The sequence below is a fragment of the Sander lucioperca genome, chromosome 10 (genome assembly GCF_008315115.2).
Source record: "Sander lucioperca isolate FBNREF2018 chromosome 10, SLUC_FBN_1.2, whole genome shotgun sequence".
NCBI classification, from domain to species: domain Eukaryota; kingdom Metazoa; phylum Chordata; class Actinopteri; order Perciformes; family Percidae; genus Sander; species Sander lucioperca.
The window spans coordinates 25020257-25046186 of NC_050182.1; the positions used below are offsets into that span (position 1 = coordinate 25020257).

Genomic DNA, 25930 nt, shown 5'->3' on the forward strand with positions numbered 1-25930 from the left:
TAAAATTAGCTCCACCAACTAAAACAGGAACATGCTGACACAATAATGCATCAACAATACTAACAGAATTATAATAGTTTAACAATCACATAGCATTTTTCTGCATTATATATTTACAAACAATGCCGGCATACTTTTACTTTATATAATTTTGAATGCAGACTTTACTTGTAACAGTATTTTTGCATTGTGGTATTGCTACTTTTGCTTAAGTAAAATATCTGTTTGTCAGTAAGAACATTAGATATTTATATTGTTGTCCATTCTGCTTAAAGAGATGAGCTTTTTTATTTATCTTTTTGCAGTTCAGCAACATGACACAGTTTGCGTTAAGACTCCACATTCATGTGAGCTCAACTATTAGGCTACTGCCGGCTCTTTTCAACAGTCATTCCCAGTTTGCAAATGCTTTACAACTATTTTGTAACTCTGATAAAAAAAAAGAGACGAGTTGCAGATGAGGGAGGAATGCGCTCTGGATCCAACAGGACTCCAGAGGTGTTCGACTTCTGTAGAGATATCAACGAGAAATAAAAAGTCCACCATTTGGTGCTCGCACATGCCCCTGCTTGTACACACCCACGCATGTAATAATATGCGCCATTGTCGTCACAGGATCCTCTTTGTAGTTTCATAATCTTTAAAATACAGAGGTATCTTTGGCCAGTGTAGGAACAGACTTTTGGCTCGCACCCCGAGTTTTCGTTGACCATTTTTCCACTGAATTTATGTCAGAATTTGGAAGGGGCAGACTGCAAAGAGTTAAGAGTGCAAGACAAAAATCAAGTGCAAAACAAAAATCTAGCCAAAGGCTTATATTGGAGATTGCACGCTTCCAAGTAGGCTGTTACTACTTGAGAGGAATGTGAAGTAAAATACTTTATTAATCCCTCATTGGGAAAATTCATTTTTTACACTCTAAGTTTTACGCTTTAAATATCTAGGCTGTTGCCAAATTAATTGTTTTCTTTCATTAATAGAGGGGCTACTGAACCAGGTGTCAGTGCCAGCCTTTGCAGCTGCAGGTCGCGCACATGTTGCATTTACTTGAAATAAGTAACCTGACTCACTCAGAGCATGTGGGAGATCCTGTCCTGGGTCAGTACAATGTATTAAGAGAACAGATCAGTAGGCTACATGACCCCAAAATGTGGAAATGATTCATCCGATTTTTTTAAAGTTCCCCGGGGAGAGGGGAAGGCGACTCTGCACCTCCATCTAAAATATCAGGCCGAATAAACATTTTAAGCATCGTAGTTTGGGCAATTTCCGAGACAAATATTTGCAAGTCTGGTTGTTCCTGGCAGCAGCGAAAGGGGCCAGCTGAATTCCCGTAAATGGGGGGAAGAGAGATCCGGGAGAGAGAGGGAGCGGGTGGGGGGGGGAGGCAGCAGGGGAGGGGTGACAGTGCTGGGTGTTTAAACCACGTGGCCTCTCAACATACCGGAAGTAAGCAAAGTCTGCCTCTGCCAAGATGTCTGCGCCCGGTGAGGACACGTTTGCCGAGGAAGGAGTCGAGATGGAGGAGATGGACGACGCTGGCAGCGATGATGATGAAGGAGTAGATATGGCGGAGGAAGGAGCGGACGGGGAAGGGGAGAAAAAAGTGTACGTGCCCGGGATAGAGCCGCTTCAGCCCGGAGAGGAGCTGGAGATGGACCGGTCCGCGTACCGCATGTACCACGAGTGTCAAACAGGCAAGTTGTACCAAGATTTTCATCTTTTTCATCTTCATTTCATTCAGTCAACAACCAGGACACTAAAAAGAATAATTTAGAAAATAAAACGACTACAAAGAGACACAAAAAGACTACAGAGAGACGAAAACAACTACAAAGAGACACACTACAAACGGACTGAAAATGACTACAAAGAGACGCAAAACAACAGCTAAAGGCTAAACATCTAAAAATCTGTGTGTCTTGCTCCTACGTAGGAGAGGCTGTGGGGCCTTTTGCATGTAATTGTAAATGTGTGCGCATTGTTTTGTGTTGTCGGCATGCAGGACCTGCGGTATTAATTGGTGTTTGTGTTCAGGTGCTCCATGTCTGAGCTTCGACATCCTGAGAGATGGAGATGGAGAGAGCAGGGAGCAGTTTCCTCTCTCCATGCTGCTCTGTGCGGGCACACAGGCGGACACAGCTCTGAGCAACAGGTACAAACCTCCGGACAAACTTCATTATGTGTGTTTCCAGGTTATTGCTGTTATTACCTGAAATTAATTGAACTTAGATCAAAGCACCATGGCTTTTGAGATTATAATGACAGTGCTGCTTCACCAAGAAGAAGGTATCAATATTGGTAACGGGGAAGAAGTATTAAGAAGCTTAACTTAATATTGGTTATGGTATCAGAAAAAACAGCACACACACACACACACAAAAACAAATGTAAAACATAAATAGCACAGAAATTGAAAATGAAATAAAAATAAACAAAGCATTCAATTAACACAATTATAAACATACACATTGAAATAATTTGACATTGTTAAAGACAATGTTTCTCAAGAGATGGGATGTCTTTTTTTTTATTTTGAGAAACAAGTTTTTAGATCAACACAATAATATTTGGAAGAAACTTTGTGAATGTGCCAAAAAGATCAGAATACTGATTCTTTATTTATTTATTTGTTTATTTGAATAGGGACAGATACAAAAAACATAGATTATTACATAAAGAACAATCCGATGCCTGTATCAGTGTTTATAGCCATGGCTACTTTGCAACACTTGTCCCTAGAAGGGCTTTTAACAGTTAAAATAATAAGAGTCAAATTTTTACCGTGAATACAATAAAATGTCCAGAAACCAGTTAGCAGCAATAAAAATAAATGTAGTAAATAAACACATTCACTTGAACTCACACAGATGCACACCTCACATACACACAGCTATACAGTTCATGTGGCATTCAAAAGACCATACTTGCTGTAATAGGGACCAAGACATGATAACTCTCCAAGAATAATAATAATAAAAATAATGTAATTTGAGTCCAAATGTTTATGTCGAAGGAACGTAAAAGGGAAAACGTCAGGTCTGAAATTGTGCATGAATTCATTGCACTGATATCTATGTAAAATTGTATAATTTCTTTAATTTTTATGGGAAATAAATCTATTTAATTCTGTCAAAACATTATTATTAATGTTATGTTCATGTCATACTGTATGACATGGATGATAGGGATAAGACAAAACTTCCTTCCCCGGGGGAAGAGTGCAAATATAAAAAGGGTAAAATAACCATAAGGTGCAAATCCAAAATGTGTACAATGCCAAAATAAGGTTGACAGTGTAAATCATAAAAATATACACAGGTTAACAGTAGGTATGGTATCAGTCTAGGTGGGGTTGCATATAATATTGCATATAAACAGATAGGATTAATGGCCATGTAAATAACAGCGTTCACATTATCAAGACTATGAAGTTGGCCGTGTGAGGATAAAAATACCGTGCACTGACTAAATAACGACACAAAATTTGCATTTTAATACACTAATGGTCTTTGGCTGATATGAGGCGTCCATATTTGTTTGGTTTTTCTTAAGCACTTCCATATATTACTATTATTAAGTTCAAAATTGGATAGGTCTTTTTTTTGGGGTATGAATTCTGGTTTAAGTATACTTTTATTTTGTTACTTTTCCAGTGCAAACCAACTACATACAAATGTTTGGAGTTACTGTGTAGTGGGCACAGCTGGAGTCTGGCGACCTCGTATTATTCCCAGATTAGCTCTGCCCACTTTCACCTGAGCAGAGGCCAAATTAACTGTGCGGATATGCAAGGCATTCAGCAAGTAGCAATGCTGCCACGCTATGAAATACACACACACACACACACACACACACACACACACACAAAAGTGACTCTGGAATGTAGTGAAATAGAAGTATGAAATAGCAGAAATCAGTTATTCTAGTTTCTAGATGGCTTTCGATAATTAGAGGCACAGTGTTCAATTACTGTTGTTAATTTTAAATATTATTTAATTGGTTGTTAATTGTTTAACTCCTCAGGGTTAAACAGACTGCTAACACATCTTTGTATAAGAACACTGTAATTGGAAATCTTTAACATTGTAATGATACTTAGTTGTTTTTGTTAAAGGTAGATTAACTGGAAATCCAACACGTTTAACAAACAGACAGTATACAGTCAACAATCTTATACCTATCCCTTTTTATTATAATGGGGTATAATTAGAACGGTTATAAATGACCAAGTATACAAGTTTAAACAGCAGATTGTTTTGGAAGTGTACATACCAAGGCATTTTTTTATAGTTCAGTTGGGGTTTTTGTTTTGTTTTGCACAGTTTCAGTTCTGTTTTGACATTTAGTCACACAACGTTGAAAAAGTTGGGAATTTTCCTTTTTAAAGGGTCAGTTAAACATTTAAATTTTTTAAATTGTTTAGATTATGTTGATTTATATTAAAATTGACACTTTTATACAGATGATACACTTATCTCTTAAGTAGTTTGCTGTCTTCAGCATACTCTGAAATAATGTAATGAGACTGTCGGGTAATTTGTCATCTCCATCCTCTTAAGTGCATCATTTTACTTTCTGGCAGACTTCTCGTCATACGCATGCATAACCTTCATGGAACGGCGAAAGACAAAGAGGGGGAAGAAAGCAGCGATGAAGAAAGTGATGATGAGGAGGATGAAGATAAGAAGCCTCAGATGGAACTGGCCATGATGCCTCACTATGGAGGGATTAACAGAGTTAGAGTATGTTGTGTATCATTTTCTAAGCAGACATGAACGAAGCAAGTATGTCTCCTGTATCAGAAACTTTACTTGTCTAACATTCCTAATTACTGATTTTGCTTCCGAATTTCCAGGTGACCCAACGTGGAGAGCAGTCATTGGCTGCTGTCTGGTCAGAGAAGGGACAGGTAGAAATATTTGACCTCCAGACCCAGCTAGAAGCTGTACACAGTTCTGCTGCTATGGCAACTTTCATCAAACAGCAGAAGGAAGCCACACCCCTCTTTAGCTTCTCAGGACACATGTCTGAAGGCTTTGCTGTTGATTGGTCACCTACAGTACCTGGTAAGTGTCTCTCTTACCTGCAAGGCAATTTACAGATGAAAAAAAGAAACAAACTACTCGCATGCATTCTGAGCTTGTTGACACTTTAAAATGAACCTTGGGTGACCACCATGCTTTGTATACTACATGTCCCTCACTGCATCTAGTCGACTTTGTAATGTTCAAGTTTTAGTTTGACATATACTTTAGAAAGTACAATTGTACATTCAAATGCAATGAAATGCATCTGCCATGGCTCGCTGCCTTTTAAAACTTCATATAAATAAAAGACAACAATGTTATTAAATCCTACAACAATAAATCACACGTTGTAGTTATCAATGTGTGAGTAACATGAGAAGGGTTTGTACCCAACGTAAATGATAATTATAGCTCTCACACTCTTAACTGTCTCTCTCTCTGTCACTCCCACATCAGAGATTTCTGTGTAAATTCCCAAGCTGCGACTTTTCAATGGCGGAAACAACCAAATTGTCCTTTTTACAACGTCCAGGTTTGTTGTTTTACCGCAGAAGAGTTAGATGTCCAGACACACTTGGATCCAGATTCATCCAGAAACAACATAGTTCATTTACTGGGCCCATGGCTCAACCTTCTACCAAATTAAATTGAAACCTGGGGTATTCTGCTAAATATGAAACAAACAAACCGGACAGAAAGCATAACCTCCTTAGCATAGAGATATTTTACACAGCTGTGAAAAATTGGATAGGATGAGGTGAAGTGAAATAGCATAGATGTGTGTGTCTGTCAAACAAAAGATTTAAAAAAAAAAAAAAAAAGTGTTCTGTTTGTACTTTATTAACAGGTCGTCTTGTCAGTGGAGACTGCAAAAAGAACATCCATGTGTGGGAGCCACGAGAGGGAGGGACTTCATGGCAGATTGACCAACGACCTTTCAGCTCACACAGCAAGTCTGTGGAGGATCTGCAGTGGTCGCCCACTGAAGCTACAGTATGTTTGTAGGAAAATAGTGACAGTAGGTCAGACTGAGGTACCGTAGATTGTTTTTTTCTTTAGCGGCGGCACGGTGGCTCAGTGTTAAGCACTGTCTGCTCACTGCAAGATTGTCCTCTGTTCAACCTCCACAAGAGTCTATTTATGTAGGTTTCCTCCCAAACCAAAAATACGTATTGGACATGCATATTGGGATTTGACACGCATGTTAGGTGTCCTCATTGCCCGCTGACCTCAGTGCTGGAGTAGCCCCACTGATCCCAAATATTTATTAGGATTCAAATGCAGAGGATGAATTTTTTTTTACCACAGGAATTAATAATGTCAAAGTGAGCTTACCAGCTCAGCAGTGCTTTAAAGGTGGATGGAAGATGAGTATTGTGACGCAAAACGAATGATTGATATGAATTTAACTATGATGACTTAAACACCACCTGTTAACACTGTAACTATGTGCCATCACAGTGTTGTAACTAAGAAACACCTACCTAAATGTGCAATTTAACAAGTCACCAAACTAGTTTGTGGTATGTGGATTTGAATCCTACAGCCTCACATGGGTGGTTACCTTTTTGCTTCTATGCGTGTTCACTGTCTGGCTCTTGTGCAACCTAACTGGTGTTTACTCTTAATTTGTCAATGTAGCAACATTTGCAAAAAACAGAAAACACAAAGCACAAAATATAAACATGGAAAGCTCAGCCTTCACACACTAAAAACACAGAACAAACTTGATGAAAAATGTTTTTGTGAATACAGTAGAGTTCTTTGGTTGGGAAGACCAATTAAGTCTTGTTTTGTGTATATATTTGATCTGAAGGTTCAAATCTATCAGAATCTGTACTAACTAAACTGTCTTGTTTGCCACAGGTTTTTGCGTCCTGTTCAGTGGATCAGTCAATTCGTATCTGGGATATGCGTGCCCCGCCCAATTCAATGCTTTCAGCTAATGAAGCTCACTCATCAGACATCAATGTGATCAGCTGGAACAGGAGCGAACCATTCATCCTGTCAGGAGGGGACGATGGGCTTCTGAAAGTATGGGACCTTCGACAGTTTAAGGTAAAACCCAACAGTTTCATTTGTGTATGTAAAATCAGTAACTTTTATTAGTAATCATTCAACTCGATAGATAATTCAGTTGAACATTGTACTGCTGAGTTATTACTTGTTAGCGTATGACTCGGAGTGAAGGTCTCACTGTTTGATCAGTGAGTGTCATCACAACAAAGTAACCCATCATTATTGCTAAAAGACAAACAGTGCTCCTAGTATTACACCATCAGATAATCAATCACCTTCACAGTTTGGCCCCACCTAACTAAAAACATTTCTTCCATCTTTTACCTGTTGCACAACAGTATAACATAACTGTCATAACCGCACTAACCCTGCTCCTAATACGACAATCTATTTTTAATCCTTTAAAACGCACTCCTGTACCCTGTCAATTTCTTGTTGTAGCTTGTGGACAAAAAACAGAAAATACACAGATTTATTTATTTCTTTATGTAAGGATTGATACTTTTGTAGCCTGATATTGTACGGGATGAACATCCGTCACACCTCTTATTGTACCTGTAGACTGGGCAGCCTGTGGCGAACTTCAAGCAGCATAGCGCTCCCATCACGTCCGTGGAGTGGAGCCCGGTGGACTCAAGTGTCTTCGCCGCCTCAGGAGCAGATGACGTCGTCAGCCAGTGGGATCTGTCTGTGGAGTCGTGTGATGTGGGTGCCAGGGTGGAGGGGGTCAAGGACTTACCCCCTCAACTACTGTTCCTGCACCAGGGTCAGTCGGAGATCAAGGAGATCCACTGGCACCCACAGATACCTGGTGTGATGATCTCCACGGCTCTGTCAGGATTTAACGTGTTCAGGACAATATCTGTGTAGTGTGTGTGTGTGTGTTTGAGGGAAAAACCTGGTTTTTGCATTTATATGATTAGTACACATTTAATGTGTAATGAGCAGTAAACTGTAATGTTTCATCATTAAGGAGCTTGTAATAATGTACATAATTCAGCTGTGTAGGAAATAATTCTACTTTTTGACATTTATTGGCCAACATAGGCACCGTATGGTGTTATCTTTACTATTGGACTTTCAGTCTGTATGTTTTACAGATGTGTGAACTATTTTAGGCATTCCCTATTGCGTGCTTAAAATAAAATGTTTAAAACTGTTCTTAGGTTCTGTTTTCTTGAATTAATGGTTTTATTTGTTTTTTTATTTATAATGGAGCATAGCAAATAACTACTTAATTTCAGGAAGTGTCTATACACAAAAGGTTTGCATTTCTTTTCTGGCCAGGAGTCATTTCCAATGAAAATACAAGTCATAGCCAAGTCTGAATATTTCAAAATCCCAATTGTTTTATTTTTTTTCACTGTAATCCTTATCAAACCACAGGATAACAAATGTGTTTAAACCAGCATTTTCATGAGCATAATGGCCTCTCCCTTTTACAGCATTCTGAAATATCTTTTCAAAATACAAGCATTACACAAGCAAAAAAATAAAACGTGCAAAAATACACTGCTGGTCCTGATTTACAGTTGACCTTTAAAACCCACGATTGTCTTAGCATTGCAGTATTAGTCCAAACCCACAGCCCAAAGAAAAGCTTTGGTAACTTGAAAACATGCTAAATAACTGCATTAAGAAAACAGATGTGTTAAACAGATCTGAACCAGAGAAACTCCCACTGTCAGATTTGGAATGTAACAAATTCACAGTAAATAATTATACACAGGATGACTTTATTTTCTGACAAAGTCTCTGAGAATCATTTGTAAAGCTCGTCAAATGCATTAAACATCAAGAGAAGACATTCTAATGAGATTGTAATAAACATGCAATATGAGAAATAATTAAGACATTGATATAGCACATGGTACAATAGTGTAAGCATACAGCTCTCTTTAAGGCACTATAACATAAAGCTCAATAAACACCTGTTGTGTGCGCTTCAGATGGTAAATATAAGAAATAGTAAAAATGAACGCAAGCATCATTAATTTAGTCTGTTTCATAGTAAAGCTTCCAGGTCAATGAAATAAATCAAAGTGCTACAAACCTTTCACTGTAATAACCTCAATGACATACTGATTTCTCTGATGAAAATGACAGTCTATTACAAATCTGCTACCCTTAACAGATAAAACATTAAATGTCTTTTCCAGTTGAGCAACGTCGTCGAACTGTACATCTTTGTTTTTAAATCCAGTTTGCATTCTGTTTAAGCCTCCCGTTCAAATGATACTGACATGCTGAGTTTAAGAAATACAGTATATTTGATTTACTTGACAGCAAAGATCTGTTTTCAAGGGGAAACCGTACCTATCCCCTATAGACCAATTTCATCATCAAACTCATCTTCAAATGTGTAGCCTCGTCCTTCCTCCTCTTCTTCTGAATCAGTCTCTGAGTGGCAGCTATCGACCCTCCTCCTGTCCAGTAGGGTGACTCCTTCATACTCTGAGCTATGTGACGAGTCCGGACTAGGTGGCAAATCTACTTTGTGATTGGTGAACTCGGTTTCACCTCCACCTACTACGCTCTCAATCTTACCCCTTGTTGGACTAAGGCACCCCAGCTGATCCTCGTCCTGGAAGTTGAACCCTTGACCCTCTTCCTCTTCAGATGCTTGGCGAATTATCTCTTCTCGTTTGTCGCTGAAACGCACTTTTGGTCTTAACCCCTTTGGCTTGATCCCATTCCCATCTGGTATCCTGCTGTCTCCCACCTGGTTTCCATCCAACCCAACCAAGTTCTTTCCATTCAGCTCGTTATGTTTGTTCACAGTCATCTCCAAGGCCCCTTTTCCCTGCTTTGTTTCCACCAAGGATGTGCCACTTTTGGGATTGAACACATCCTCCTCATTGGAGTCAAGCCCCAAACCGTCCATCACCCCTAGTACATCCCCCAGCATAGACGGGCCTAGATCCAGGTCCAGGTCGAATGAAGACACTGACTCAGAGTGCTGAAGCTCATTGTTCTGTGGGCTTCCTGGAGCATCAGAATAAAGATCACTGTGGTTGACTGCCACCTGAGGGTCAGTAGCTGGCATCATCCCTGGACTCTCAGGGTCAGGGCTGGCCGGGCTCGGTCCAAGAGTGGACAGGAAGGAGGTGTCCCCAAAGGCATCGCCTCCCCTCCCAATGTGCATGGTGTGGCGAAAGTCGCCCAGTGGGGCTGAGATCATGGTAGGGTCCAGGCGAGGTGCCCGGGTAGATTTGTGCAGTGGCATGACTGTAGACAGATTGAGGAAGAGGGGAAGAAGGAGGCAAAGCAGGGAGAGGATAAATTCTTATTTACATATAGCATAGAGTGAATAGCAGCAACACTGAAATGAGATATACATAATACGAAAATTGTGCAGGAAGCTGGAACTACTGGAGCCCCAGTCCAGCCTCCTGATAAGACAGGGCAACGTCAACACTTCATATGTTGTGCAACATTGTGGGACACCAATGAGCATTTTGGCACTGTGGCTGTGAAGGCCATGCTGAGACATGTACTTCAAACACACTCATGCAACGCTAGCACATACTTTTCTCTTCCCTCAAGGGTGTATGCGGACAAAAACAAGACTGTAACTTTCTCTACAAAAACAAAACTGAATCTATAACTATATCTATAACAACCAAAGCCATTGAGTTGTGCTACTTTGGTGGGCATTACATTTAGATGTCAGCATAAAAAAAAAAAGATTTTAAGTTAATAATTATTACATTAAGTGGAAGCCAATATTACCCCATACATTGTTATTATTATTATATTAACCAACCTTAATGACAATTTCTTTATCAGTAACATACATTGCAAACCAGAATTTACATTTGAGATTTGAGAACCATTCTTTTTAGTGTGTGTGTGTGTGTGTGTGTGTGTGTGTGTGTGTGTGTGTGTGTGTGTGTTAGATTTCAGAGGGGAGGGGGCTTACAGGCCTACACCAACCCTTAAGGCTTTCCAATAATAATTTAAGTAAATGGTATTATATTAGTTAAATATATAATGTATAACTTACACGAAGAGCATGCGAGGGTTACACTTATTGACAAAGCAGTGAAAGGAACGTTGGACCAATGTAAAACTAATCAATTGACAATGAGTGAGCGTCACCGACACATTCAAAGTGTGGAAAACTTACTTTAAAGAGGATATTCTGGTCTTTGGTTGGCTCGCTCCGCAGTATCCAACTTTTTCATCTGGCTTTTTGACTTTTGCTTACCTCCCGACTTTTCCCTCGCTCTTTTTCTCGCCGTCGTTTGCCTGTGTGAATTTTCTTTTTTTCCAAAGGGATGGGCATGGGGTGAGGAAGTGACGCGACGGTTATTGGGGAGCGCTGGATCAACGTTTCTGTCGTTGTGCCGACTTTTCCAGACGTTGTTAAATATAAACGAGACTCTCCTCAGACTGCTTCTAAACAGAGCACTTTTTTTTATTTTATTGAAGGTTAGGTTGAATTGTGAGCCATATTTATTAATTAAGCACCAGGATGTAGATTAGCCTATTGGTAGTTGATGTGAATGAGGGTTATGTGTATACATATCCAATTAAAAAGTATCAAATTCTAACTCGTTAACTTTAATTGTAGCCTATATCTTTATGGGAAAATAAGGGTTTTAGCCAGGATAGCAATAGGCCTACTAGATCATGAATCAAAATACTGTCACTATAAACAAGTGATGTGAAATGTTTTAATTAGCCTATTTGGGTTTTTCATTATTCTTTTTTATTCAGTTAGCCTGTCCGTTATATTTTCTGCAAGCTCTATTCAATGGATAAGGCTAGCAATATTCTATATTTATTTTTAGTAGGCTATTGTTAACAAATCACAGGAAAACACCAACACCAGCACTGTCAGTTGGTATCTCAATATTTTCCAACTTCCATCTTGTCCGTTACAATCAGACCCAAGCCCATTAGTTCACGTAATTCTTCTCTTCTTAAAAACTTTTAATTTTCAAAAAACAGCTGAGCACTGTAGTTTTTAGCAAACGATACTCAAACACGAGTAAATTTGTTGGGGACTATTTTCAGCTGAAGAATAATTCGCTTTTTTGTGTCATTGTTTACAGCAGCAGGACAGCATATTTGGTAGTGACTCAAATAAACTACAACACCCATGTTCAAGGTAATGAAGGACCAGGTCACCGAGTGCAGCACTGATCAATGATGTGTTTTTATTTTTTTGGAAACAATTGGGGTCAGTGTATCAGGCTTTGGCTACATAGATCATTCGTGTTAGTATAGGATCAATTGATGTTGATTTTGGGTTTTTTAAGGGATTTGTTGAAAATATGAAAAATATTGAATATTTATAGGTAAATATAGGCCCATAGCCTAAACTTAACACTCAAACTAAACTCAAAAAAATATTAAATATTATATACAATATTAAAAACATTTTCAGGCTACATGTGTTATTTAACCTATATTTACTCATACAACCAATAAGTAAGGAATCCTCTTCAAAAACGACTGGCGAAAACCTGAATTTGAATCAACAACAGGAGTGGAGTAGAGATGCTATTTAAGAGTCTGTATTATCCAGTTTCCTCTCATGGGTTAAAAAAAACAAGAGGCATTACCAAACCCAAGGTATTCACACAATGGTCATGGGTATTGAGTCATTGTTTGTGAGATCTTTCACAAATGCTCAACATATTTGTGTGATGATGTAGCCGAAAAGACAACAATGGGAACAAATTATTCATTCAGCAGGCACATGATGACATTCACTGTGGAACATGGCCTGGAAATTACACTAAATACAGTGATTTATTTATTTAAAAGCTGTGTAAAAAAACACTGACTTTAAAAAGTAAAAAAGTGCTGTTCATTGCTGTGCGGCACATTTACGAAACAGTTAACGGCATAATTTGTACTCCATAGAGACTTCCAAAAGGCTTGAATGTTTGGGGGATTAAGTGTGGGAGAGACTGTCTGACAGGATATGACTCCCCTCTCTGTAATACACACACACACACACACACACACACACACACACACACACACACACACACACACACACACACACACACACACACACACACACACACACATCCTGCAGCTGTGTGTGCTTCACAGGAAGGTAAGGATAAACTATATACCCTAATCTAATGAGTGAGTATGCCTGAGATCTATGGATTTTGAAAAATACAGAGAAAAAATATATTATTGATTGGGTAAAATAATAGCTGCCCAGTCTTCTAAAGATGTTTTCTGGTAACATGTAGACTAACAACATCTGATGTTGAGATTAATATATATTTAGGCCTGCATATTTCTTTTGATTAAAGTATACTTTTAATTTTCTTGGTCACTACCAACTTGTGAGAAAATGATGTCCTGCGTTTAGGCCTGTCAGGCATTACAATCCTGGCCCATCTGTTATGATTGACAGGCTAGTAGATGAATAAGGCTCTGACCTAAACCTAAAGCCATGCATTTGATTGGTGGAAATCACCCCTGTAGGAAGTGGCACAGAAGGTGGGACTAACAAGAGAGTAGGCTTTGCCTGAGAGAAATAACTCTGGGGGGAAAAAAATAACAGTAAAACCACAACGTCACCTGACTTGGCCAGTTACTTATCTGCCATTTTGTATCTCCACAGTCGAGTCACTCAGACGAAGTTGGTCGTCAACGAAGACAGCAGCAAATATGCGAATGTTCACTTAATTCGTACATTTTAACCTTTAATTAAAGTATATTCAAGTTTGAGTTTGAATAGATTGACGGTGGTCGCGACGGACTGGCTGATCTTCTTGTAATCAGTTGATCATCGCGTTAGACTTCATTTTGTTTACGTTTTGCTTTAGCAGGAGAGCTAGCTAACGCTAACGACGTTAGCCAGCTAGCGAACAACTGTCCAAGCGTTAGCTTACGCTAGTCAGTGGCGAAATGGCCGCCAACACGACACAAGCAACCCCTACAACAAACTGGTAGGTCACACTTTCTAGCTACAGAGCATCCACCGCACATGGGGAATTAAATACATTCAATGTAACTTTAGACTATAATGTCAATATATTATATAAAATCGTCGAGATGGCTAGCTTTCATATTGAGGAAATGATAATTAGCTCGTCTCATACGACACTGAAGTTAGCTTCTCATTTGAAGCTCACAGTTAGCTAGGGAAACATTACTTATTTGCTGAGCGACTGATCCTCCGTTGTTTCACCTTAAAAGCGTGTTAGGGATTTTAGATAAAGCATTGAAACCACTTTGAGATTTTATGAAAGTATTCTATTTATGAAAATGCTATAAAGGGTGATTCCACTGATTCTTTTCACACGAAGAACACATTGGATTAGCTAGCTAGCTATGTCTAGACTTGTCAAATCAGGCATCATCGTTAAGTTTCGTTCAACTTTACACTTAGCTAGCTAACTGCCGAATCGGAAGCTGCGAATCAGAAGCTAACTTCAGCTCAGGGTGATGACAAGTATACAGGCCATTGGTTTTGTTAACAGAACTCTAACCTGTTAGCTTAACGTAGCTAAGTAACGTGAAGTATTTCTTGGACTGTATTAAAGTCATATTTCGTTATCGACGATGGGGTTTGGCACAGAAAACTCTAATGCTAATAATAACACTCTAACTTGACGCTAACGTTATATCGCTAACGTTTACCGTTTATCTTATGTCAGGGCAGGCTTCGCATCCACAGGCTAACGGAAACATGGGTAACTTTAGCTGCATAATAATTAATACACTGATTTAGCTATAGTTCTTTATTTATTCCACCACCGTTTGCACTTTTGCAATGCCCTGCTGTATTACCTTTAACAATCCTCATAGAGCTGTTTGTTTACGTGTGTATATGTGTATACAATATAACAGTTATGTGTGTCTGTATGTACAAACTTTTTTTTATATACAAACTTATATCAGTACATAGTAGTCAGATGTTTATGTTTACCTTGTTCAGTTTTGTTGTCCTTGTTTTTAGCCGTATTTCTGTTTATTCATTTAATTTCATTAAAGCTGATTCTGCTTGGCTTTAACCAAGATGATTAGCTGGCTGTTAGATGTAAGATAAGTCAACTGCTAAGTAGGTCACAGTGAACCTAGTGTAAACGTTTAAACAAACATATGATATATATTTGTTTTCATATCCCTTTTAACATTGTTATTGATATTACTCAACCTCCAATATGTTTATGATTAATAATACATGTGCTATTTTAACAAATTAAAGCATTTAAATATTCTAAAACTATCACATTCTTCTGTTGATGGCAGGTCCTTTGGTGGAGCTGGAGATGGCCAGGTTCATGAAAACCCAGAATGGGAGAAAGCAAGACAAGCACTAGCGTCCATTAACAAGAGTCAGAGCTCTGCTAAGACTGCACAAGCCAACCGGACAGCCACAGCAGAGGTGTGTGTGTGTGTGTGTGTGTGTGTGTGTGTGTGTGTGTGTGTGTGTGTGTGGGGGGCAACCAGGCATCAGCTTTTGGTTGCCAAAATTGCCACATACCACACATTTTAATAATGAAACGAGAGAATGGCTTGCAATATAATTTCCCATCCGTCTCAAATAGGGTGCAACGGATAACAAACCTCATGGTTCGGATCACGGTTTTGATTCTCGGATCAGTTTGCGGATTCGCACAAAAAAGGGGGGAATTTAAATGGTTATTCAAAATGTAATAACAATAACTTTTAACAGTAATTACTTCTTTCACCAGAAAATTGCAGTTAAATATGAAAATGATATTTTACAATAACTTTGAATGCACCACAGGGTTTACCAATTTTTAGTAAACGCAACCTTTATTCACTTCTGTCGTGGGCAGCAGCGACCAGTGCTAGTTTGTGTCTTTCAGCTCATAGCTTTAATAAGCGGCAGACAGTTGTACGTCCCGCTGTTGGAATCCTCTACAAAAAAAAAAAAAACGCACAAAACGGTTGCCAATTGACTGAGTCTGGTTGCCAAGAACAACCGTTACTGTCGAGCCCTGTCTTTTTTACACCTGGCATTGGAATCCATGTTAGGTGATCTGATACCAACCTGAGATCTAAAAATACTAATGTAGACACATAACATTTAAATAAGTAAAAAACCAATAAATATAAAAGTCTAATCAACCATTATTTAAAGTGGAGCTGCTTATTTACAGTGAATGCATGCAGTGTGTCCTGACTACATTGGACCCCATTAGTCGTCTGCATAAGAAAAAATACAAATACCTACACATTGCTGCTTCTTTAATTTCTTAGACCTAATACAGTAATCATACTGTATCGCCATACAGAAGTAATAAGTGCCTAAAATGGCAAACGGTTGTTTGGATGTGTAAGATGGGGACATTCCTGTAAACATGATCTGTGTTGGTTTGTAATTAGGTTCACAAAGACTTTGTTTTGTATATTCTTGTGGCATTATCGCTTCTGTCCTTACTAGATGATTTCCTTTCTGTTCTGGATTAAAATAACAATTTATTTTTGTTAGTTATTAGCAATCTATGTGTGTCATTTCAGGCCGGTCAGTTTCAGCCAGCAGTGACTGACTCTGCTGCCATTCAGCAGCAGCAGCAGCAACAACCGCAGCAGTACTATCCATGGTACCAGCAAACTCAGCAGCATTATCCTGGATACACATACCCCTATAATTACTACTACCCCGTGGGTCCAGTAAGTACAGAAAATAATTTTGTTAGTATCAATATGTTACCTTAATAACATGTAATACAAATACATCTACTGCATTCAACACTGTTAGCTGCAAGGCTTGTATCTTCTTAAATAACATCTGATGCTGAGAAAGTTAAAAAAAAAAACGACAACATGGGTTTCTTTACATTTCCAGTATGGAGCTTCATATCCACCAAATCAGTTTGGTGTACCCCCAGGGCCGTACCCAGGAACTCCCACCTCTAATGGACAGGTACATAACCCATGTACCATAGACCCCTTCATTACATCACACGTATAATCACAGAACTAATTGATATGATGATGATGATTGATTGTTTTGTCACTGACCCTTTTACATTTTACAAACCTAAAACTATGAGTGCCTGACAAAGTAATTTTACGTGACATGACCAGTGACCCTATCAAACCTGTTTAGATTAACTCATTTTGTAATAGTATGACAGTAGTAGTATGAGCGTTTGGTGAAATTAATGTACGGTGTAAGGCATGCCAACTTTATCCCTCGGGCATTTCTGTAGCTTCTAGTAAAAAGTTGTAAAATAGCTATTTTTCCTTCTTTCTTTTCATAGCCTCCTCCAGTGCCTGGAATGGAAGACCAGTCCACAGGCTACCCCTCTCAATCACAACCCCCTCCCCCTGCTACTCCCCAGCAACCCCAGAGCCCAACCACCTCCGAGAAACCCCCTCCTCCTCCACCCCCACCTATCCCTCCCCCACCCAATTCCCAGTATCCCCCTCCTCCATCACAAAATGCCTACAGTGCCAATAACTCCATGCAATACCCACACGGTGACCCCAACCAAATGCAAGCTTACAATCATTCCCAGGGAAGGCCTAACTATGGACAGGGCTTCCAGGCTCAGCACACATATCAGCCCTCTCAGAATACCTCGCAGCAGCCAGGCCAGTATGTACCAGGGCTTGGCAGAGGAGAGGCCAACAAAAACAAAAACCAAAAACAAGGACAGCAACTGTGGCACCGCATGAAACGTAAGATTTACTCTTTTGTGAGGTAGCTGACATGTAGAAAATGTTCTGCATTTTTCAACTGAATTACTTCACTGTTATTCTCTGGTGCAGTTTACACGTTATCTCTACTGTTTCCATATTTGCATTTGAGTGAAGAATTACCAGCTTGTTTCAACTATAACTTAAACTATAAATTTGCATATCTGTACCAGGAGCACCCCTGCACAGTAATATAAGAGAAGTACAGGCAGTTATATGTCGACCACTCAGGGACATTCCATCTCATTAGGAGGAGCTTAGTATGAGAGGGGGCCGTGAGGTTTAAAAGATGATGCCAGGACAAATGTGGTTCTACATTCTGAATCCAGATATTCAGATTCTTTATGCTAAAGAACTAAAGTTTTGTTTTTCTGTCTCTGTGTTTGGTATTTTAGTTAGTTATATAAGGCTGAACAGAAAGAAGAAACACCACAATGACTATTTACATTTCTTCATTATATTCCTTTTTTTAATTTTTTGTTCTCACAGAGGCACCTGGGACATCTTCTGTGAAGTTCAATATTCACAAGAGGCCCTATCAGGTTCAGTGTTCCTCAATGTCCAATCAGAGTTTCCCTCCAGGCGAGCAGCCCTCAGGATTGAATCCAACTCCTTCCTCCCCATCTTCGGCCAGTGCTGCACCCGGAGGTGCTCAGACACGGTGAGACCTGGTCTGTCACTCCAGATAAAAAAAAAAATCAGTGAATAATATGTTGACTTAAAATGCTTTCTCTCCAGACCCCAGGACTGGCCCCAAGCCATGAAGGAATACGTGCAGCGCTGTTTTACAGCCTGTGAGACGGAGGAAGACAAAGATCGTACAGAGAAGGTGCTGAAGGAAGTTCTGCAGGACCGGCTGAAGGATGGCTCTGCTTACACCATTGATTGGACTCATGAGCCATTGCCAGAGTGAGTTTAGAAGTGGATTAGTGCTTGCCTGGTGTATATATTAATTGTTATCCAAGATTTGACATTTCTTCAAACTACTGCACCATGAGCTTTGCCGATTTAACAAATATCAATTTACTACATTTTGATGCGGTTTCAGTTGAGTGTAGAGTTGAATTCTGGGATTGTTTTTAATAAATTTGACTGCAATGATATTGATTGATGCATTTCTTTACTCTGAATAGTTGTAGACTCTTGTGACTTGTTGATAGCGTTGCCTGCAGGTTGAACCGTTGTGATTTGGGTCTTTGTTTTTTTGTAGACTAAAGGTCAAGCAGTCTCGTTGGGAATCTGTTGCATCCCAGAGATCATCAGATGGCTCAATTAGTCGTGGTGGAAGTGCAGTGGTTGCATCTCCAAGAGGCAGAGGTGGTGCACACCGATTGGGCCACTACAGAAATATATTTTCTCAAAGGAGTCCCTCTTCTAGTTCGTCCCGTTCCTCCTCCCGCTCCCCATCCCCCTCCCATGGCCGAAACAGGGACCGCAGCAACCAAAGGCACAGACGCAGGTAAGGCACTATTTCCCCGCCTTTTCTTTGGTTACTGTAGGCTTCCTGTGTATTTCCCTTTTGTTGAAAGTTTTGTGTCTTTATGCGCCCAGTGATTCTGGCTCCCAGTCGGACAGCAGCATCTCCAGTGACCTCCGACCTCAGCTGTCAAGACGGAGTCAGAGAGGCGGACGTGGTCGTGGTAATGACAGGGATAGAGGCCGTGGAGGTGGAGGTGGAGGACGAGGACGAGGAGGAAAGGCAAACAGAGGACGGCGGTAAATAAATGCGTTTTACAGAAATGTAACTGATCACTGTTCTTGAGGAAGGCTTACTACTTTACTACTCTATGGCAAAGGCAATAACCTTTTTAACGTATTCTCCCAGAAACATGGACGATTCCAATCCAGCTGTTGGAAAGAAGAGGAAAGGTGGCAACGCTGGTCTTGATTTTCATGACCCCAACAGAGAAGCCAAAAAGCAGAGCAGAGCAGCTCGTTTCCACAAGCAGCTTCGCTCAGAGCCCCTGGTTCTCTCCATCAATTCCCTGGACTTACCTGATGGAACACAGGAGGGCCTCAGCTGGGAGGACTGCCCCATTGTGGGAACATGCCAGGACATCACCAAGTCCTATCTGAGGCTCACTTGTGCCCCGGACCCCTCCACTGTGCGCCCTGTGCATGTAAGTTGTACTCTTCTGTCTGCCTTTTTAATGTATTCTTACTGCAGGTTTTACAGTCCTGAGATGATGTTTAGCTTTTTGGAGACCTGTCACTCTTCGAAGTTATTGTCTGAGAAATACTGAATAAAAGTGTTATGGTTTTCTTAAGTCAGTTTTTCAGCATACTTAATACCATGCAAATGGCATAAAACAAGGGAGAAGAAGGGGGGTGACATGAGTTTTTGAGTATAATTATGTCTCATTCTACATCACAAAAGATCAAGATCCAGACTTTGATCTGTTTCTGAACTTGTTTTTACTCAGGTCCTGAGAAAATCTCTGCAGGCTGTAAAAATCCACTGGAAAACCCACCACGACTACACCTATGCCTGCGAACAGATGAAGTCCATACGACAGGACCTCACGGTTGGTTATCTTCATAAGTGTTTCATTTGTCCCTCTGTCTTTGTTTTTTTACAATGTTGATCTGTCTGGGTTTGTGTTGTCTTCTTTGTTTTCTAAATGTGTTTATCTCCTCCCATTATCCAGGTCCAAGGAGTTCGTACTGACTTCACAGTGGAAGTGTACGAGTGTCATGCACGCATTGCTCTGGAAAAGGTAAGGTTTTTTTTCTTTTTAAGTGTTGCAGTAGCTAAAAGTCATAGCAGTATTTTTTTTGTAATACGAGCTGAACGTTTATTGTCTTCAGGGAGACCATGAAGAGTTCAACCAGTGCCAGACCCAGCTGAAGGCCCTGTATAAGGACAATCCCTCAGAGAACATCGGAGAGTTTACAGCATATAGATTGCTGTATTACATCTTCACTAAAAACTCTGGAGGTATGCTCACATTGTTTTCTTTTCAGTCGCTATCACACATCACGTACACATTCTCACCCTTTCCGCCTTTCCCTTCATATTTTAACTTTGGCCATTCATTTTCTCCAGATCTGACCACTGAGTTGGTGTACTTGACCCCGGCACTGCGGGCAGATGTGTGTGTGGCTCATGCTCTCGCACTCCGTGCCGCCTGGGCATTAGGAAACTATCGCCGTTTCTTTAAGCTGTACAAGGAAGCCCCGCGCATGGCTTCATACCTCATTGACAAGTTTGTAGAGAGGGAAAGAAAGGTTGCACTTCGGGCCATAGCCAAAACGTAAGTCACTTTTAAAGAAATATATATTTGCACCTTTTCGGTCCTCATTATAGGGTCCTCATAACTTATGAGATCCCCATTTCTCTGTTTCCTCTGTCCTCAGGTTCAGGCCCGACTTGCCGGTGCAGTATGTGCAGTCCAATCTGGGCTTCTCTTGTTTAGACTCATGTATGGCGTTTCTTACTGGGCTAGGTGTCACCTTCTACCCCTGTGACCCCCAAAAAATAGACTGCAAAACCAGCACAGCTGCTTTGGCTGCCTCCTGAGTGGGTGGGGGGTAGCACCATGAAGGGAGGCACTAAGGGACCATCATGGATCCTAACATATACAATGCACTGCACTTCAGACACCTCAGCCTGTTCAGATAGAGTAGTTTGCAAACTTAACAGCTATAGAAGATCCATATAGAAAGATACATGCTAGAATACTCTGCTGCAAGATTCAGATTTCAGATGTAATTTCTGACACTTAGATAAGTGGTTTTAAACACGAGTCAGCACACACTGTCACACAAATATTGTAGGTAAGCCTAATGCCCAAGTTATCTCACTGCATTTATAATCCCAGTAAAAGTGAGTGAAGAGTCTAGATTTGGGATTAACATGGGATCTCGGCATTTAGAGGCCAAGAAGTCACAGAACCAGATCAGGGAGGCACCCTCATGGTTCCTGTTCCGTAACCGCCATCAGATGTCAAAGCTAACAGTGTTCTGTTATGTTTTTTCCTTCCTCAAGTCAACAGCTCCAAGACCTGAAGATTCAAGCCTTGTCAACCAAAAGGGAAATACAGACAGCTGTTCTTCAAGTCATTCATCCAGCTCTCTCCTGTTTGATGATTCAGGTCAAGTTTACATATTCTTCGTAGAGACTGTGAAACAACACGGTGAGAAGATGCCGGCCGTTTGTCTGAAAGAAGAAAAGGTGGTGGTTTGTATGTCCTGTCCGGCGCCTGTTTTCCTCAAGGTATCCACAGTTGGCTGTGCATCCTGGTCCTGGTCCCCAATTGTATGGCCTGTGAGAGCAATGGACTGAAGTCTTGTTCCGGATTGAATTAAGTTGTATTAATTCATTGGTCGCAGTCACGAAAAGGTTGGCCAGCTTTGGGGAAGAAGTCTCAACCTAATGAGCATTGACTTTGTCTATGATAAAAAATACAGTCAAGTGTTCTTCATCGAGGTGATCTCCTCACTCCTCCGTACCTTCGAAGCTGAGCTCCATCTCCAGAAGCAGAGAAGAGAGGGAATCTGCTTCCATCATCCTTATTTAGAAGTCCTGCCAGCACCTGGAATCCAGTAGACCCGATCAACACCGCAAAGTGACGAAGCCCATCTTTAATCCATGTTGGCCGTCTTAACATCACCAGCTGTTGATTAAAAGAAACAGGGGCAGCTCAGCTGCCATCCTTAAATGCAGCTGAAGGTGAATCCCGCGTGGTGGAGCGTCAGTGGGAAACCTGCTGCTGCTTCTAGAAGGAATAACGACGAGTGGTTTGTATGCTACATCTTGCTCTGGTGCTTGCAAGGCTGGTAAGCGAAAAGGGACTTCTCTGGATGGAGGTAGATGACGACACAACAGATGTTGCCTCACATTTCTTCTGTTAAATGGGTTATGTTGTGTTTTTTGGACAGCAGTGTCAGCCTTTATCTTGACAAAAGGAGAAGGAATTATGGAGCTGCAAAGCAGATTTTTATGATAATTTACGATATTGGACAGGTCAATTTAAGTATCGTAACAAATTTGACAATATCCTAAAATGCCTAGAATGATGCCAGTAAGATCCCAGAAATTTACTGCACATGTACTTGTGCTGTTTGAATGTGATATGGTAAAGTATTTAATCAAACTGATGTAGACAGTAATTTAATAAAAAGGGAGATGGAAGTTGAGTGAAGACTAGTGCTTTTATGTCAATTGTTTCAGCAGGTATGTAGGAATTTTCGAAAATAAAAGCTGCACTTGTAGCCTATTTACCTGAAGTGACAGTGGAGTTGTAGTGAAGTTAGTTCTTTGTGATGGGATTTTGGCCCATTTGTCTTCAGGAGGTTTGTGCTTTTCAGGACCTAGAATAATGATGGTTCACACTATTTTAGGTGATAATTGGGGGAAAAAATGTATATAACAATACTTAAAACTGTAGTCATTAGAAGGCTCGAAAATGTCAGGAGACGTACCCCTTAACCAACACAACCTTTCACACTGACTTAATTTGGTACTGCTTTCCACCATATCCTATAATTTGGGTCCTTATAGAATGCTGAAATTGAAAACACAGGTCGACATTGTTCTTCATAATTTGATTTTTTTATTTGAACAGTATTAATTACCATTGAAGAAATATTAAGCCCAAAGTATTTAAGTGTAACTGACCAGAAGATGAGTGGATGCAGGCTGACTGTACAATCTACATTTGTTTGTCTACAGAGTATATTTTTGTAAATATTGTATGATATTGCTGGGATTTCTTTTCAATTAGTGCATAGTGTAGGTTTTATTGTTTATACATGGGGTAAGTGTGATATTTTTTCTTTTCTTTTCTTTTTTCTCCTGGGTTTTTCAAAACTCTTAGACCATTTATGTGAATGTGTAAACTTAAATATGAACTGTTATGGATTGGGTTGTGTGCTATGTCTTCATTAGAGTGGATGTAGTGGTGGAGTTGATAATTGCTAGTTTCTCTCAGTACAGCCTGAAAACATTGGCACAGGCTCTTAAACCAGATTGTGGTAAGATATGCTCAATTTTCAGTTATATGACAACTATTAAAATGGTCCCTTCTTCAGGCAAGCCACATCTGTGTCGCTTGCCTGTTTTGTGGCAGTTTAGTGTTGACAGATTGTCCCATGCAAAGCTGATATAGCCAAACATGTAATGTTAACGCCTTCTGCAAAGAGACAAGTTTTCATTAGATTGACCAAACGCTCTTGTGAACCTGGATCTATATGTTTGTCAAACTGTTCATTGTTGACCATTTAATTCAGCAAACATTTTTGTAATGACAATGATCTCAACATGTTTTCTTTCTTTCCCCTTCATTTACCTGATCCCCTGTCCTCTCTGCTACACCCTCCCCCTCCCTCACTCCCTAAACATTTTCTCTCTCTCACACACCACCAGACGTCTCATTCTTCAGCTCGTAGCACTGCTGCATTGCAGGAGCACACGGAGTGATGATAAGTGGGCGAACCACTTACAGACGCCAGCCGGAGAGAGTGAATTGTGAGCAATCCGAGTCTTGGTTTGGCCCACTCAAGTTGAAGCCTCAAAGCTGATGAAACACATGGGAGCCTCACATAATGAAATATGGAAAATGTTGCTGCTAATATGATTTGCTGCTAACCAAATGTTTTTCTGTGCAACATGTGCTGTTTAGTTTTAAAAAAACAAATGTTTGAAGATTGACAAAGTCACCATGTACTGCTGTTTTCTGTTTGTCCAGATGCATTTATACAATTCTTTTTTTTATTTTTTTTATATATATCATTCACCTACAGTTTGCTGGTAAAATTTGTCGTCCGTTAGTATTTGTTTTCTTTCGCAATATTTATTAATAGTTGGGAATAGTTAGCTTGGTGGACAGACATGCTTGAGTCAGTTACAGAGTTGCAGTATAGAGCCTAGTTTTTAAGAGTTTAATCGCTCATTTAAAATGTGTCTGGACATACAGAACATGTTATCCTCAAAATTCACCTACAGTTAGTAATATATTTTTTTAAATTTTCCTTAGCATGCAGTCTTCTTTAGGCAAAGTTTCTCATTTGATAAGTGCTGGTGCGTGCTCCCATGCTAAGAAATGACTTTTTGGTTTCTCATGTGAATGAGCTTGACTGATGGTTGTTTGTTGCCTTTGGTTGGTGTAAATTTTTTCTTCTTTTTTTTATTTTTACACATGGTTAGTGTGTAAATCTGATGTATCCGGTTTTCAGCATTAACAGCCCAGGATGTTTACTTTGTTGGGTTTTTTTTTATTTTTTTTTTATTTTAGTAAATAATTCACCCCAGACAACTAACAATACACATTCTCATTTTGGATGTTTTGTTCCTCCTCTCCGATGCCGAGTCATGTTTTCAGTAGTTTTTTGCTCCCATGTTACTGTATACCTCCCATTAGTCTTTGTAACTCCTTCCTTGACATTTACTGGAAGAACTCCCCATGTCCCTCACCTCTGCTGTGTTCATTTCCTGCCATTTACTTTGAATTAGTCTTTTCTCTCTTTCCTCTCACTTTCTCTTATTTCCTCTCCCTGCATGCTCTCCTCTCCTGCTCTCTCCTCCAAATCTCTAACCAGTATTTGTTCTCTCCTCATTCTTATCCTTTCCTTTTTTGTTGAGTATGTTTGTGACTGTTTCCCGTTTGCAATTAGTCACTCTCACTAGTAAGTATTGTATTGCTTCTGCAATGCTTTAATAGTTTATGTTGCAGCTCACCAACAACTGAAGCTGAAGTTTAATCTGCAATGCCTCCTTCCTATCTACAGATCTGACATGATAAACTGCCATTTTGTAAATATTGTATATATTTGTTTTTGAAAAAATTAATAAACTTCAAGTATAAAGAACATCCAGCGTTATCTGTTTTAAATCATGTAATGCATACTGGCAGAATTGATTCATAGATTTAGATAAATTGATAAACGTAAAAGTAAAAAAAATAGAACTGAGGAGAAAAGTTGTATAAACAGTTTATTGTGTAATAAATGTCGAGAGAGAATTGATGAGTGGTTACTTGATACAATGAATGTATTTACTTCCATGTTTTCCTTTATACAGCCATGTTTGACATGTTTATATCGGCCAAAACATTTGAGATATAAGATGACATCAAAGTGAATTGAATGGAGTAGTTGGAGTTCGAGATTAATGATGGGTTGAAAAACATTTAGAAAATTTGAAGTTACGTGGAAAATGATAGAAAATACAGCAGTAATCAAAGATTAGTAAAGAAGAAATTCTGATATAAAACTACATGTGATTG

At 39.7% G+C, this 25930-nt stretch overlaps 3 protein-coding genes across 5 annotated transcripts; 2 read left to right on the forward strand and 1 right to left on the reverse strand.

The window, feature by feature from the left end:
- The first annotated feature begins 1427 nt into the window (after window positions 1-1427).
- On the forward strand, window positions 1428-15453 carry grwd1 (glutamate-rich WD repeat containing 1). Of its 3 annotated transcripts, none has more exons than XM_031299454.2 (8): window positions 1428-1697; window positions 2038-2155; window positions 4586-4745; window positions 4859-5069; window positions 5878-6023; window positions 6897-7088; window positions 7611-7932; window positions 15418-15453. In XM_031299454.2, the coding sequence occupies exons 1-7, from the start codon at window positions 1475-1477 to the stop codon at window positions 7917-7919; spliced, it is 1359 nt and encodes a 452-aa protein (XP_031155314.1). In that variant the 5' UTR covers window positions 1428-1474; the 3' UTR covers window positions 7920-7932; window positions 15418-15453. The 3 variants fall into 3 exon arrangements, with proteins under 3 accessions (XP_031155314.1, XP_035861960.1, XP_031155313.1); XM_036006067.1 differs by lacking the exon at window positions 15418-15453 and adding an exon at window positions 10895-10953; XM_031299453.2 differs by lacking the exon at window positions 15418-15453 and having other exon boundaries at window positions 7611-8210.
- On the reverse strand, window positions 8373-11412 carry cdc42ep5 (CDC42 effector protein (Rho GTPase binding) 5). Its single transcript, XM_031299458.2, has 2 exons — window positions 11179-11412; window positions 8373-10277 (listed from the first exon to the last, which is right to left on the reverse strand). The coding sequence occupies exon 2, from the start codon at window positions 10273-10275 to the stop codon at window positions 9373-9375; it is 903 nt and encodes a 300-aa protein (XP_031155318.1). The 5' UTR covers window positions 10276-10277; window positions 11179-11412; the 3' UTR covers window positions 8373-9372.
- On the forward strand, window positions 13631-25516 carry leng8 (leukocyte receptor cluster (LRC) member 8). Its single transcript, XM_031299439.2, has 15 exons — window positions 13631-13975; window positions 15282-15417; window positions 16521-16673; window positions 16849-16926; window positions 17267-17687; window positions 18195-18366; window positions 18444-18614; window positions 18916-19164; window positions 19257-19421; window positions 19531-19825; window positions 20129-20230; window positions 20354-20422; window positions 20514-20643; window positions 20752-20959; window positions 21063-25516. Exons 1-15 carry the CDS (start codon window positions 13935-13937, stop codon window positions 21223-21225), a joined length of 2553 nt encoding a protein of 850 aa, XP_031155299.2. The 5' UTR covers window positions 13631-13934; the 3' UTR covers window positions 21226-25516.
- Window positions 25517-25930: the final 414 nt, after the last annotated feature.